General features: G+C 45.5%; 1 protein-coding gene across 1 annotated transcript; it reads left to right on the top strand.

Annotated features, from left to right (window-relative positions):
* Positions 1-1,397: 1,397 nt before the first annotated feature.
* On the top strand, positions 1,398-6,694 carry LOC109761058 (homeobox protein knotted-1-like 4). The gene is made up of 5 exons (XM_020319853.3): positions 1,398-1,686; positions 1,766-1,879; positions 1,955-2,066; positions 5,551-5,801; positions 5,920-6,694. Exons 1-5 carry the CDS (start codon positions 1,432-1,434, stop codon positions 6,154-6,156), a joined length of 969 nt encoding a protein of 322 aa, XP_020175442.2. The 5' UTR covers positions 1,398-1,431; the 3' UTR covers positions 6,157-6,694.
* Positions 6,695-14,618: the final 7,924 nt, after the last annotated feature.

The raw sequence follows: 14,618 nt of genomic DNA, 5'->3' as shown, positions 1-14,618 counted from the left end.
CAGTTGTGATATCCTAAGAGCAGGAGTATTTAACCAAAAACTACCACATTTCACGGACATGTGACAGAAAACTACCACTTTACGTTTTTATCCCAAAAACTACCACTTTTTTATTAATTCGTGGCAAAAAACTACCAAGTGTGAAAACTGCTCGTTTTGCCTGGGTTAAACACGAATCTGACTGCCCGACCCCACACATAAGCGGGCTAAAAATGCAATCGGGTCCCTAGTTTTTCTTAAAAAAAGCAATCGGGTCCTCCGCAACCGCCACCTCCACCTCCTGGCGCTCCCTAGACCCCCCCGCGCGAGGCTCCACCGGCGTCCCCCGCTGGATCCTGCTCCTCCGCATCAAGCCCAGCGCCGGCACAGGGGGCGGCGGCCGCGGTGCTCGGTGAGGCGGACCTGCACCGGGGCCGGCGGGCGTGGTGTTCGGCGAGGAGGGCCCAAAGCTGGGGGAGATGGAGGAGGGAGAGAGGAATGGAGGGGGAGGAGAAGAAGCGCCACGCGAGGCTCCACCGGCGTCCCCCGCCGTGTCGCCCCACGTCTTCTGTCGCTTTCATCTCCGGCAAGGCGAGCTCAGGGGAGGCGAGGCGGACCTGGACAGGGGGCACCGCTGACTGGGTGACGGCGCTCCACTCAAAGGCTCGGAAGGGCTGCGCCAGAGACAGGGCTTCGGCCACGACGCCCGTGCTCGCCTCCTGGACATCGCCAGGCGCCTCGGTCCCCTTCGATTCGATCCTGCGTGCCGCCGTACACCATTGTTGCTATCGGTGGAGAAGGAGGCGGAGGACCCGATTGCTTTTTTTTAAGAAAAACTAGGGACCCGATTGCATTTTTAGCCCGCTTATGTGTGGGGTCGGTCAGTCAGATTCGCGTTTAACCCAGGCAAAGCGAGCAGTTTCCACACTTGGTAGTTTTTTGCCACGGATTAATAAAAAAGTGGTAGTTTTCGGGACAAAAACGTAAAGTGGTAGTTTTCTGTCACATGTCCGTGAAATGTGGTAGTTTTTGGTTAAATACTCTAAGAGCAGAATTGATGATTTAATGATTGTTTTCCAAAAGGCGTGATCTGTACGTACAAAACTAAAATAACTCTTGAAACTATGATCTTTGGTTCTCTTTCTCTCTCTCAAAAAAAACTATGATCTTTGGTAGGATCGATTTTGCTCACGGCAGTGCAGCCGTGCACTTCATGAACAGCGCACTAACAGCGACTATATATGTTGTCCCCTTCGATTATTGGACCCTTTTCCTCCTCACATATGACTGTCCAGCTACTGTGCTTCCCGGACAGTAACTGCAAACCAGACGCACGCACACAAATCAATCCAGAATTTAAGGCAACAGAATAGAAAACTTCCATTTGCCCTAAATAGGCCTCCTCCGACGATTAGACCTCGCCGGCCGAGTCACCAGCCGGACAACCAACTCATGGATCGGCTCCCTCTTCCTGGGGGCGGCCCCGGAGCCGCAGCCAATACCCCTTTCTTCGTCGCGATGGATCAGCACGCAGCCTCTACATCGACTTCACCACCGGAAAAGGCGCCGCCCGCGGCGCCGCTCCCGGCACCAGAACACCGTGGAAAGTCCAGCTGCAACTGGAGATCATCTGACACGATCAAGGCCAAGATCATGTCGCACCCTCTCTATCCGGCTCTCCTAGGAGCCTTCATAGACTGCCGGAAAGTAGGTGCATATATAGACGAACACAGCTTGTATCTTGCTGCCGTGCTGTTTCTTATTTGGTTATTACCTCATCCCCAAGGTCGGAGCGCCGCCGGAAATCGTAGGTCGGCTCTCCTCCCTCGTCGACGAGCTCCAGCCAAGTTCAGATGACATGCAGGAACAGCCGGCAGACCCAGAGCTCGACCAGTTCATGGTAATATGATTAGCTTAGCTGGCTGAATTATTTGCATACATGGATCTAGCGATATGCTTTTGTGTGTATGTTCAGGAGACCTACCGTGATATGCTGGTGATGTACAGTCAGGAGCTCACGAGGCAAATCCAAGAAGCCAACGAGTTCTTGAGGAGTGCTGAGGCCCATATCGACTCGTTTGCACTAGGTGTGTGTGCATGCTTAATTATTACTCCCTCTGTAAACTAATATAAGAGCGTTTAAATAACTAAAAATAGTGATCTAAACCCTCTTATATTAGTTTACAGAGGGAGTACATTAAGTTGTTTTTGCGGGTTTATCTTTTTGGGGTTGGGAGTTTCGAACAGTGACAAGAAAGTTGCAGCCTTCCTATACTCGTACTTATTTGTCATCATCTATGAAAGAAAACAAGTGTCGCTGTAGCACTGTAGCGTGTACCATGTGGTGTACATGTATAATTCCCGAACCTCTAGCTTAATTATATAGGACTCCTAAGGCCTTATTTGATTCATAGGATTCCAAAACATGGGAATAGGAAAAACGTAGGATTGTAATGTCATGCCCATTTGAATTCTACAAGGTTGTAGTTTGTTTGATGATAGCATCACATGAAAACCGAAGGATTCTTACGAAGAGGTTTGAGTGGACACTAAAGTTCCTATGAAATGCAGTAGGAAATCCTTAGAAAAAAATTCATATAGGTTAAATCCTATGAATCAAAGGGGCCCTAAAAAAAAGATGAAGAATGTCTTGGGGCGCTGGGGTAGACAACTTGCACCCGAGCCATACACTAAACATGCATCCATGTGGGGTAAACATGATGTAAATTTGTGCCCCCCAGGGTTCCCTCCGACTCTTCTTAGCTCAACAAAATGTACCAAACATATAGGAGTGGGGTGACTTTTGAAAATTTAGTTTGTTTAGTTGAACTAAAGAGGGTCAGAGAATACTCTAAAGGGTACCAATGCTAGTTTAAGCAACTACATGTGCTCCGACCACTGAAGGATAGACCTTTTATGGAACCAACACGTAAATGAGTGTATAACCCGCAAAGGAGTACGAGTCTTCTTTTTGTCAAAAAGCACATCGTTCTTGGATAGCGAAAGAACCCAAGATAAGGCGTCACCCCAATCAAGATATGAGAGGAAAGCTTCTTATTGATACCCACAACCAGGTGTCAAAAATATTATGCACATTACAAGATGGATAAATTTAAGGCCACCTCGACTATAGACCAAACAACTTGAGCGAACTTGTATTCTGGTCACAATAAAATACGAGAGTTTAGTAAAGAAAATATAGGCACCTTTAGTGTAGAAACATGCGATTGTACATCTACTTAAGATACTAAGCTCCCTAGGAATGCTAGCTTCTGGTGTGTCGGGGCTTAAGGGGTCACTGATAGGGCCACTAATAAGGGAGCGGAAATCGATCTATGTGTGTTACGTTTGGGTCTACTTCTAGGTGAACGTGTGACACCCATATGTTAATTTATGTGTTACGTGTAAGAACAACACACCCACACACAAAACGATTTAGTATACCTCGCACACCAACTACCCTATCTAGCTAATGAAAACAAACAAACATAAATGTAATTAAAAGCCCGCCTACCTGTGGTGAAACACACAATGAAGCAACCAGCCGTAATAGCCTGAAAAAAAACTTAGCTCAGGACTGAAGAATGGCGCGGCAAAACAAACATCACCCTCTAGTGGTTGAACATGTAACAACCAAATTTTAATTAGATACAAAACCCACTGACATCTCTTGAGTTAGCAAGAAGTATTTCTAGTCAACTTAGAAACATATATGCCCCCTTGTTAAACCGGGACAAAACCCACTAACATTCTTTATTTATTTACCGTAGCTATCTATGAAACCACTGTTGAACCGGGCAATAATCGGGCCATAAGAGTTGCCACCTAGTTTTTTATGAGTTAGGGGGGGGGGGGGGGGGGGGGGGGAGAGGAGTGGATTATAAACTTATAGCCAGCTGTAATATGGACTCCAACACACTTTGCGAGAGAAGAAGATGAGTAAGACATTAGTGACATAATATGTAGAGCTAGCGTCTATCATATGGATGTGCTTTTAGATGACTATATATGATGTGGCGAAATAGAGCAAGCAGTTGGGTCTCTTAATTATTAGCCTTGCTTGCTCTTAGAGCTAGGTTCATATATACCCCCTTCGTTTCAGTATACAAGACATGTTGCTGTTTTCAAAAGCCAAACATTTATATGCTTGATCAAGTTTATAGAATGGTTATATTAGCATCTACAATATCAAATAAAGAAAATATAAATATATTTATGGTGTATCTAATGATACTGATTTGACATTGTAGATATCGCAAATCAAACACAAAACTTAGCTGTCTCAAATCTTGATTGCTAGCTAGATGCTCCATTATGAGAGTAGTCAGATCATGAGGAGTACTGTATGAGACACACATTGCCTTTTCTTCGAAAAGAGAAGCATGGAGGAGCATGCATGCTGAAACGGCCCGTACGGCCACATGGCAAGGCAACTGCTTGGCCAGCTACCCGCTACCGCACCAGGGTTGCCATGGTTGAACGCTGCAACACGACAGACACGCACAGTGACATACTCCCGTGCGGAGACGCCCGTTGATGCATGGGTCGACAGTTCATAGGCAGTGAGGCACCACACACACATGCATGGGCATGTGAACGTTGCGATCTCGCCAGGCATACATGCATGGGCATGTGAACGTCTGACTGAAATGTTCTCTGCCTCCGATGGCCGTACCGCCCGATTATTATCTAGCTTTTTGTGCCTGCATGATTGCACATATATAGGATCAGTTTGCTTGATCTGGAAGAGAGACCATGCATGGTCAGTTCGATGTTGGATCTTGGATGTCATGGTGGTGCTGGTGGGGCGTGCAGGCTTGTTCTGTGGTAATTTGGTGGTTACATGTGCAGCCAGCAGCTGATCAATGGTAGCAAAAGCAAACCCATAGATCTAGTGACAATATTTACGTCAATTTATAGTACACTACTCTCTCTCTCTCTCTGTCCGCGAAAACTTCTACCTTTTGCCCTTCAAAGTTTTAAAATTTTGACCAAATTTATAGAAAAAAGTAATAACATATATAACATCAAATTGATATATTATGAAAGTACATTTCAAAACGAATCTAGTGATACTAATTTGGTGTCATAAATACTGCTATTTTTTTATAAAGTTGATCAAATTTTAAAACTACGGCTCAGGACAATAGTTAGAAGTACACTTATTTGCTGATGGAGGGATCAATGTCATAACAGTCTCGCTAAGTCTCAGTCGACTGAGACTTCGTTATGTCTCAGTCGATACTATCTTCCTTTGATTTTGCATAGAGATTCGTGCAAAAATTTATTTTCAGTTTTTCGTTTTTCTTCTTGCATATTATATCACTTGACTGAGACTTGATTAAGTCTCAATCGACTGAGATCTAGCCACACCCATGTCATAAATGCTACTACTTTCTCCTATAAAGTTGGTCAAAATTTAAAACTTTGGACTTGGGACAAAAGTTAGAAGTACATTTATTCGCGGACGGAGACGGTATGTTTCTATCTAACTCTAACGTTGGCTCGTTAGAAGAAACTTATTAATTACTGACCATATGTTGGTTATTTGCTGGATCGCCGTGTCTTAAGCAACTGGCAACAACTACAACGAGTGCGGGGGTTCTTCCGAAGATGAGCAGGAGACCGGCGACGTCGCCGGCCTGCCTTCCGGCGAGGGCAAGCAGCTGACGAGCCAGCTCCTGGACAAGTACAGCGGCTACCTGAGAAGCCTCTGGAGGGACCTCTCCGGGAAGAAGAAGAAGAGCGGGAGGCTGCCGAGGGAGGCGTGCCAGAGGCTCCTGCACTGGTGGCAGCTGCACCAAGGATGGCCCTACCCATCGGTACGTGCTTGGCTATGTACGAGTGCTTTTGGGTTCATGCGTGCATGCATGGAGATCGTTACGTATCTTGGTTGGAGCTTCAAAAGCGCTAATGGCGCCACACGTGCGTGCATTCCAGGAACCGGAGAAGCTGGCGTTGGCGGAGTCGACGGGGCTCGACACGAGGCAGATCAACAACTGGTTCATCAACCAGAGGAAGCGGCACTGGAGGCCGGCGCCGCCGGCGATGGGTAGCAGGTTGCAGCACATCGACGCCGGTGCTTCCACCAGCAGCTCTCCTGCTGTCCTTGGGATGGAAGGCCAGCACTTCACCAGACGGAGTGGGTATCCCGACGGTGGTCCGTTGAGACCCTGATTAGTGGACATATACCATCGTATGCCATATATATACACACGTCCAGACGTGCATGCGGTAGATGTGATTCATTGCAGAGTGAAGTTCATGATGAAGCGTAAATAATGTGATCAACTCAACAATAATTTTTCCAACCATCAAGTTTTTTTTTTCTTTTGAGAAACTGTAAACCTTTATTTAGTATCAATGGTCATAGGAATATATATTATATTGGGCATAATAGAGAGCCACACATGACGTCCAAAAGGTAAAGAAGAAGCCGCCTTAACAAGAGAGTGAGCTGATCCATTGTGCTCCCGCTTCTCGTGAATGATCTTGAGCGCTCCAAATAACGTCCGTCCGGCGATGACTAATTTCTCGGAGGATGATGCATATAGGCCGTCGAAAACGATTGCGGAAGCTCCAAGGTAATTGTCGTACTTGTCTCGGCAGACTATTGTTGCTGCTCCGCGGGAACCACTCCTGGAGATACTACTGTCGACGTTAAACTTCACGCCGAGTTCATCAGGCGGCAGCCGACCCGTTCGTGGAACCAATGGTGAAGACGTATGCTGGATACCCAATGTTACAAGCAGGCCCCTGATGTCTGCATTTATGCTCCTGTGTTGAACATACGAGCCCTTAGAGCATCTCCAACAAGTGCCCAAAAACTGCTCCGCGCGTTAAAAACCGTCCTTTCTGGGCGCCGGAGACGCTCTAGCAGATGCTGCGAAATAGTGCGCGCGTAAAAAAATTTAACGCACACGCTTAAAAGCACTATCGCACGCTGCAAATGTTGGGCGCCAGATCGCGCACGCTTCATAATTTGCGCTGCGTGTTCTTTTGGGCGCGCGTTTTTGTGCATCTAGAAAACCAATGTTGACCGCAGCATGCTAAAAGCGCTACATTGGCGCTGTAAAACTATTTTAGCGCTCCGCCTCTCTTGGAGATGCTCTTGGGCAAAACTGAAGAACGAACCGGAACAACCTCCATGTCCTCCAGATTTTTTTGATGAAACAAGAGGTGCTCATAGGGCTCTGAAATTGTTCATCATGTATAGCCCGTCTCCTAGCCCACCAGATTCTCCACATAGTCACCAGCATACGCGTGATAATGTCCGAAGGGACCGTGTCCAAAAGCCAGAACATCCAGCTTTGCGTCCTCTGTACGGTTTGAAATGATCACTTCCGTTGGCTCCTCGCCTGCTAAAGCCCACACAAACATCTAGCCAAAGAGGGAATGTCGCCATGAGTCAAAAGATGAGTTGCAGACAGAGCATACTGCCTTATCTGCTATGTTCCTGTGATATCGGACGTCACCCGTGCGGAGAGACGTTTGAGCGAGCCGCCAAGCAAAGACTTTGAGTTTTTTTGATGGTCCATTCATGCCCCACAACTTGATCCATGAGTTCCAGTCGACATCCACACGGGAATGGCCCGGTACATGCTCTAGACAATCAACTAGGGAGTAGTTAAATAATGAGGCCGGTATAAGCCATCAGGCCCAGCTAGGTGTAAAAGAATGCAAAATATTGGGCGGGCCGGTATGGGCCAGCACTAGTAGAATCAGGGCTTTGCTCCAGGCCGGGCCAGCCCATTAGTCCCAATTCAGTCACGAACCGGGACCCATGGGGGCATAGGTCCCGGTTCGTGAGGCCAGGGGGCTGGCCGGGCCTCGTGGGGCATTGGTCCCGGTTCGTCTGGACCATTTGATCCCGGTTCCAGACACGAACAGGACCAATGGGCCTCGCTCCTGGCCCACAACCATTGGTCCCAGTTCGTGGCTGAAACCGGGACTACAGGTCCTTTAGTCCCGGTTCCAGCCGCGAACCAGGACCAATGAGATGCCTATATATACCCCCTCGCCCGTGAGCAGAGCAGTGGAGTGCTTTGTTTTTCTGGCCGGCCGTGGGAGAGCTTTGTGGTGCTGTAGCTCACCTCTATGCACATGAGGTGTTCGATGAAATGCCCGAGCCACACTTAAGCTTTCTTCTCTCGAAGCTCCTTGTCCAAGCTCCATTTTCCTCGAGATTTGTCTAGGTTTAGCGGTCCATCCTGTCCCGTCCCTGTCCTCACCGCCGTCGATCGCCCGCGCCGATCTCGTCGCCGGCACCACCGTGGTGAGCCTCTTGATCTTATCTTCTTTCTAAAAGAAAAAAGTTCTTACTTGTATGATTTAGATAGATACTTGTGTAATTTTCTTACTTTTATTATTGTTTGTTATTATATAGTTCGATGGTTTTGGTATCCGCCTCCGTCGGCCCTCGTCCTGTCTATGATTCGGATGTGGTATATATTATCTTTTATAACTATTTGGTTCATTTAGTGTTTATGACAATTATGCCGACCAACGTGACATAGATTTTTTTATCTAGGAGGTATGTGAACCGGAAATTCCAACCGACCCTATTGTCGAGAGGTTAAATTTAGTTGAAGAAGAAAACAATTACTTGAAGGAAAAATTGAAAAAAATTGAGGAGGAGAAGATGATATTGGAGTTACATGTTGCAGATGTCGTCGATGATCAAAAGATCAAGATGGATGCAATAGGCTTGAAGATTAGAAAGATTAGAAAATATGCCATTCATACGGAGGCTTGGTATCATTATGCCGTTGGATCAATTGTTACCTTAGTTGCGCTTATGATCACATTTGTTGTTGCATTGAAACGTTTTACATAGTTTCAACGTATGGTTTAATTAGATGCTCTGGAGAGCTATATGTTGTTCAATGAGAACTATGTATGTACTTTGGTTTTAATGTGATGATGAACTTCTATTAATTTGGTCACTTATCTATTCATGATGTTCTGTAATGGTTTTTGACACACTTAATTATATATAATGCACGCAGATGAACCAGCAATGGATGTACGGTAACAGACGCACCTCCAAGTACATTGAGGGCGTGCATAATTTTCTCGTAGTGGCTGAGGCAAACAAGCAGAATGGTTTTATGTGTTGTCCATGCCCTAGTTGTGGGAATACGAGGTCTTACTCTGACTCAAAAACCCTTCACACCCACCTGCTTTATAAGGGTTTCATGCCACACTATAATGTTTGGACCAAGCACGGAGAAAGAGGGGTTATGATGGAAGACAGCGAAGAAGAAGAGGATGATGACAACTATGTGCCCCCCTGAATACGGTGATACTGCAACGGGGGAAGCTGAAGATCAAGAGGAACCAGACGATGTGCCCGATGATGATCTTCGCTGGGTCATTGTTGATGTAAAGAGACAGTGCGAAAGTGAAAAGTAGAAGCCGAAGTTCGATCGCATGTTAGAGGATGACAAAAAAGGGTTGTACCCCAATTGCGAAGATGGCAACACAGAGCTCGGTACCATACTGGAATTGCTGCAGTGGAAGGCAGAGAATGGTGTACCTGGCAAAGGATTTGAGGAGCTACTAAAAATATTGAAGAAGAAGCTTCCAAAGGATAACGAATTGCCCGACAGTACGTACGCAACAAAGAAGGTTGTATGGCCTCTAGGATTGGAGGTGCAGAAGATACATGCATGCCCTAATGACTGCATCCTCTACCGCGGTGCGTACGAGGATTTGAACGCATGCCCGGTACGCGGTGCATTGTGGTATAAGATCAGACGAGATGACCCTGGTGATGTTGACGGCGAGCGCCCCAGGAAGAGGGTTCCTGCCAAGGTGATGTGGTATGCTCCTATAATACCACGGTTGAAACGTCTGTTCAGAAACAAAGAGCATGCCAAGTTGATGCGATGGCACAGAGAGGACCTTAAGAAAGACGGGAAGTTGAGAGCACCCATTGACGGGTCACAGTGGAGAAAAATCGAGAGAAAGTACTGGGAGGACTTTGCAGGTGACGCAAGGAACGTATGGTTTGGTTTAAGCGCAAATGGCATTAATCCTTTTGGGGAGCAGAGCAGCAATCACAGCGCCTGGCCCGTGACTCAATGTATCTATAACCTTCCTCCTTGGCTGTGCATGAAGTGGAAGTTCATTATGATGCCAGTTCTCATCCAAGGCCCTAAGCAACCCGGCAACGACATTGATGTGTACCTAAGGCCATTAGTTGAAGAACTTTTACAGCTGTGGAATGGAAACGGTGTACGTGTGTGGGATGAGCACAAACAGCAGGAATTTGACCTGCATGCGTTGCTGTTTGTAACCATCAATGATTGGCCTGCTCTCAGTAACCTTTCAGGACAGACAAACAAGGGATACCATGCATGCACACACTGTTTAGATGACACCAAAAGTACATACCTGGACAAATGCGGGAAGAATGTGTACCTGGGGCATCGTCGATTTCTTCCGACCAACCATCAATGTCGAAAGAAAGGCAAGCATTTCAAAGCCGAGGCAGATCACCGGAAGAAGCACACCATCCGTACCGGTGATCACATAGTTGCTTTGGTCAATGATTTACAAGTAATCTTTGGAAAGGGTCCCGGCGGACTATCTGTTCCGAATGACGCTGAGGGACGCGCACCCATGTGGAAGAAGAAATCTATATTTTGGGACGTACCCTACTAGAAAGACCTAGAGGTCCACTCTTCAATCAAAGTGATGCACGTGACGAAGAATCTTTGCGTGAACCTGGTAGGCTTCTTGGGCGTGTATGGGAAGACAAAAGATACACCGGAGGCACGGGAGGACAAGCAACGTGTGCACGATAAAGACGGCATGCCTCCAAAGCAGTATGAAGGTCCTGCCAGCTACGCTCTTACCAAAGAAGAGAAGGAAATCTTATTTGAATGCCCGCTCAGTATGAAGGTCCCGTCTGGCTTCTCGTCGAATATAAAGGGAATAATAAATATGCCAGAGAAAAAGTTCCAGAAACTAAAGTCTCATGACTGCCACGTGATTATGACGCAACTGCTTCCGGTTGCATTGAGGGGGCTTCTACCAGAAAATGTTCGATTAGCCATTGTGAAGCTATGTGCATTCCTCAATGCAATCTCTCAGAAGGTGATCGATCCCGAAATCCTACCAAGGTTAAGGAGTCATGTAGCGCAATGTCTTGTTAGTTTCGAGCTGGTGTTCCCACCATCCTTCTTCAATATCATGACGCACGTCCTAGTTCATCTAGTCGACGAGATTGTCGTTCTGGGCCCTGTATTTGTACACAATATGTTCCCCTTTGAGAGGTTCATGGGAGTCCTAAAGAAATATGTCCGTAACCGCGCTAGGCCAGAAGGAAGTATCTCCATGGGCCATCAAACAGAGGATGTCATTGGGTTTTGTGTTGACTTCATTCCTGACCTTAAGAAGATTGGTCACCCTCAATCGCGGTATGAGGGGAGACTGACTGGAAAAGGCACGCTAGGAGGAGACTCAATAATATGTAGGTGATACGTCTCCAACGTATCTATAATTTTTGATTGCTTCATGCTATATTATATGCTGTTTTGGATGAATAATAGGCTTTGTTATACACTTTTATATTATTTTTTGGGACTAACCTATTAACCGGAGGCCCAGCCTTAATTGCTGTTTTTTGCCTATTTCAGAGTTTCGCAGAAAAAGAATATCAAACGGAGTCCAAACGGAATGAAACCTTCAGGAACGTGATTTTCGGAACAAACGTGATCCAGAGGACTTGGACCCTACGTCAAGAAAGCAACCAGGAGGGCACGAGGCAGGGGGGCGCGCCCTCCACCCTCGTGGGGCCCACGTTGCTCCACCGGCGTACTTCTTCCTCCTATATATACCTACGTACCCCCAAACCAACAGAAGCATCCATGAAAACCTAATTCCACCGCCGCAACCTTATGTACCCGTGAGATCCCATCTTGGGGCCTTTTCCGGCGTCCTGCCGGAGGGGGCATTGATCACGGAGGGCTTCTACATCAACACCTTAGCCTCTCCGATGATGTGTGAGTAGTTTACCTCAGACATTCGGGTCCATAGTTATTAGCTAGATGGCTTCTTCTCTCTCTTTGGATCTCAATACAAAGTTCTCCATGATTCTCGTGGAGATCTATTCGATGTAACCTTCTTTTGCGGTGTGTTTGTTGAGACCGATGAATTGTGGGTTTATGATCAAGTTTATCTATGAACAATATTTGAATCTTGTCTGAATTATTTTATGTATGATTGGTTATCTTTGCAAGTCTCTTAGAATTATCAGTTTGGTTTGGCCTACTAGATCGATCTTTCTTGCAATGGGAGAAGTGCTTAGCTTTGGGTTCAAACTTGCGGTGTCCTTTCCCAGTGACAGTAAGGGCAGCAAGGCACGTATTGTATTGTTGCCATCGAGGATAACAAGATGGGGTTTATATCATATTGCATGAGTTTATCCCTCTACATCATGTCATCTTACTTAAAGCATTACTCTGTTCTTTTGAACTTAATACTCTAGATGCATGCTGGATAGCGGTCGATGTGTGGAGTAATAGTAGTAGATGCATGCAGGAGTCGGTCTACTTTTCGCGGACGTGATGCCTATATACATGATCATACCTAGATATTCTCATAACTATGCTCAATTCTATCAATTGCTCAATAGTAATTTGTTCACCCACCGTAATACTTATGCTCTCGAGAGAAGCCACTAGTGAAACCTATGGCCCCGGGTCTATTTTCCATCATATTAATCTTCCAACACTTAGCTATTTTTATTGCCTTTTATTTTACTTTGCATCTTTATTATAAAAATACCAAAAATATTATCTTATCATATCTATCAGATCTCACTTTTGTAAGTGACCGTGAAGCGATTGACAACCCCTTTATTGCGTTGGTTGCGAGGTTTTTATTTTTTTGTGTAGGTGCGAGGGACTTGAGCGTGGCCTCCTACTTGATTGATACCTTGGTTCTCAAAAACTGAGGGAAATACTTATGCTACTTTACTGCATCACCCTTGCCTCTTCAAGGGAAAACCAACGCAGTGCTCAAGAGGTAGCAGTAGGGACGGGCATTCTTGGTCTCAAGCACACTACACAGTTCTATAGAACTCTACCTTGGTGACCCCGTATGTCGATGAACACAAGAACATTCTGCGCTCCAAACACCCGGAGCAGTGCGACGACTGGATTACATGTGAACACATCAGGACTTTCGGCAGTTGGTTGCAAACACGTCTTAGGGGTGACAACACTATTTCTGATGAGCTGTACTCGTTGGCCAGGAGACCATCTTCGACTGTATTGACTTACAAAGGGTTCGAGATAAATGGGAATACATTTTACACGATCGCCCAAGATCAAATGAGCACCAACTAAAATAGCGGTGTCCGCTTTGATGCAGCAACCAAGAGGGGAAAGGACACATATTATGGTTACATAGTGGACATATGGGAACTTGACTATGGACATGATTTTAAGGTCCCTGTGTTTCAGTGCAAATGGGTCAATTTGTCAGGAGGCGGGGTACAGGTAGACCCACAGTACGGAATGACAACAGTGGATCTGAACAATCTTGGGTACACAGACGAACCATTCGTCCTAGCCAATGATGTGGCGCAGTTTTTCTATGTGAAGGACATGTCTACCAAACCGAGAAAAAGAAAAGATAAGGAAGCGAATACATCATACGATGAGCCAAAGCGCCACATAGTTCTTTCAGGAAAAAGAGACATCGTGGGATTGGAGGGTAAGACAGACATGTCTGAAGATTATGAAAAGTTTCATGAAATTCCTCCCTTCAAAGTCAAGGCTGACCCAAGCACCGTGTTAAACGATGAAGATTATCCATGGTTACGGCGCAATAAGCAAAGGACACAAGCGAAGAAAAAGTGAAGACTTTCTCTCCACAAGTATTATGATGATGCCTTTGATCTAGACTATCACTGCAGTTACATGTGAAGAAATGAAATGCCTTTTGTAACAGATGAGTTTTCGTATGAAACCCTGAGACTTCGAAAGAGATTGTCCGTTTTGTACACGAAGCACATAATTTTTTGCCGTAACCCTCTCTACTTTTTAGCACATGCTATGTGGTGAAATGATGATAACATGCCAACTTTCAACCTTTCCAGAGTTCATTTGTAGAGCTGTTCAATTTCAGGGTCATATAGCTCAAAAAAATCAGTAAATGCATGAAAAATAACAAATGAAGTCAGAAAGGGTTGAAAATTGATGATGTGGCTTTGAATGGTGCATTTTGAACACACAATAAGTCTGGAGTTCAAATAAGTTCCAAAAAATGAAATCCCTTTGTAACATATGAGTTTTCGTCCGAAACCCTGATACTTCGAAAGAGATTGTCCATTTTGTACACAAAGTGCATCTAGTTTTTGCCGTAACCCTCTCAACTTTTTAGCACATGCTATGTGGGTGAAATGATTATACCATGCAAACTTTCAACCTTTTCAGAGTTCATTCGTAGTGCTTTTCAATTTCAGGGTCATTTAGCTTACAAAAACAGTAAATGCATGAAAAATACCAGATGAAGTCAGAAAGGGTTTAAAATTGATGATGAGGCTATGAATGGTTCAATTTGAACACACAAAAAGTCTGGAGTTCAAATAAGTTCAAAAAAATGAAATCCCTTTGTAACAGATG

This window comes from Aegilops tauschii, chromosome 4 (assembly GCF_002575655.3).
Source record: "Aegilops tauschii subsp. strangulata cultivar AL8/78 chromosome 4, Aet v6.0, whole genome shotgun sequence".
In the NCBI taxonomy this organism is placed as follows: domain Eukaryota; kingdom Viridiplantae; phylum Streptophyta; class Magnoliopsida; order Poales; family Poaceae; genus Aegilops; species Aegilops tauschii.
The sequence above is the reverse complement of the archived record's forward strand: the minus strand, read 5'-3'. Positions and strand labels throughout refer to the sequence as shown.

Bases quoted from the DNA above. Each gene is read 5' to 3' on its own strand.
- LOC109761058 (XM_020319853.3), top strand. From the start codon at position 1,432: ATGGATCGGCTCCCTCTTCCTGGGGGCGGCCCCGGAGCCGCAGCCAAT. The intron at 1,880-1,954 runs GTAATATGATTA...GTGTATGTTCAG, and splicing joins CAGAGCTCGACCAGTTCATG to GAGACCTACCGTGATATGCT. The intron at 5,802-5,919 runs GTACGTGCTTGG...CGTGCATTCCAG, and splicing joins AAGGATGGCCCTACCCATCG to GAACCGGAGAAGCTGGCGTT.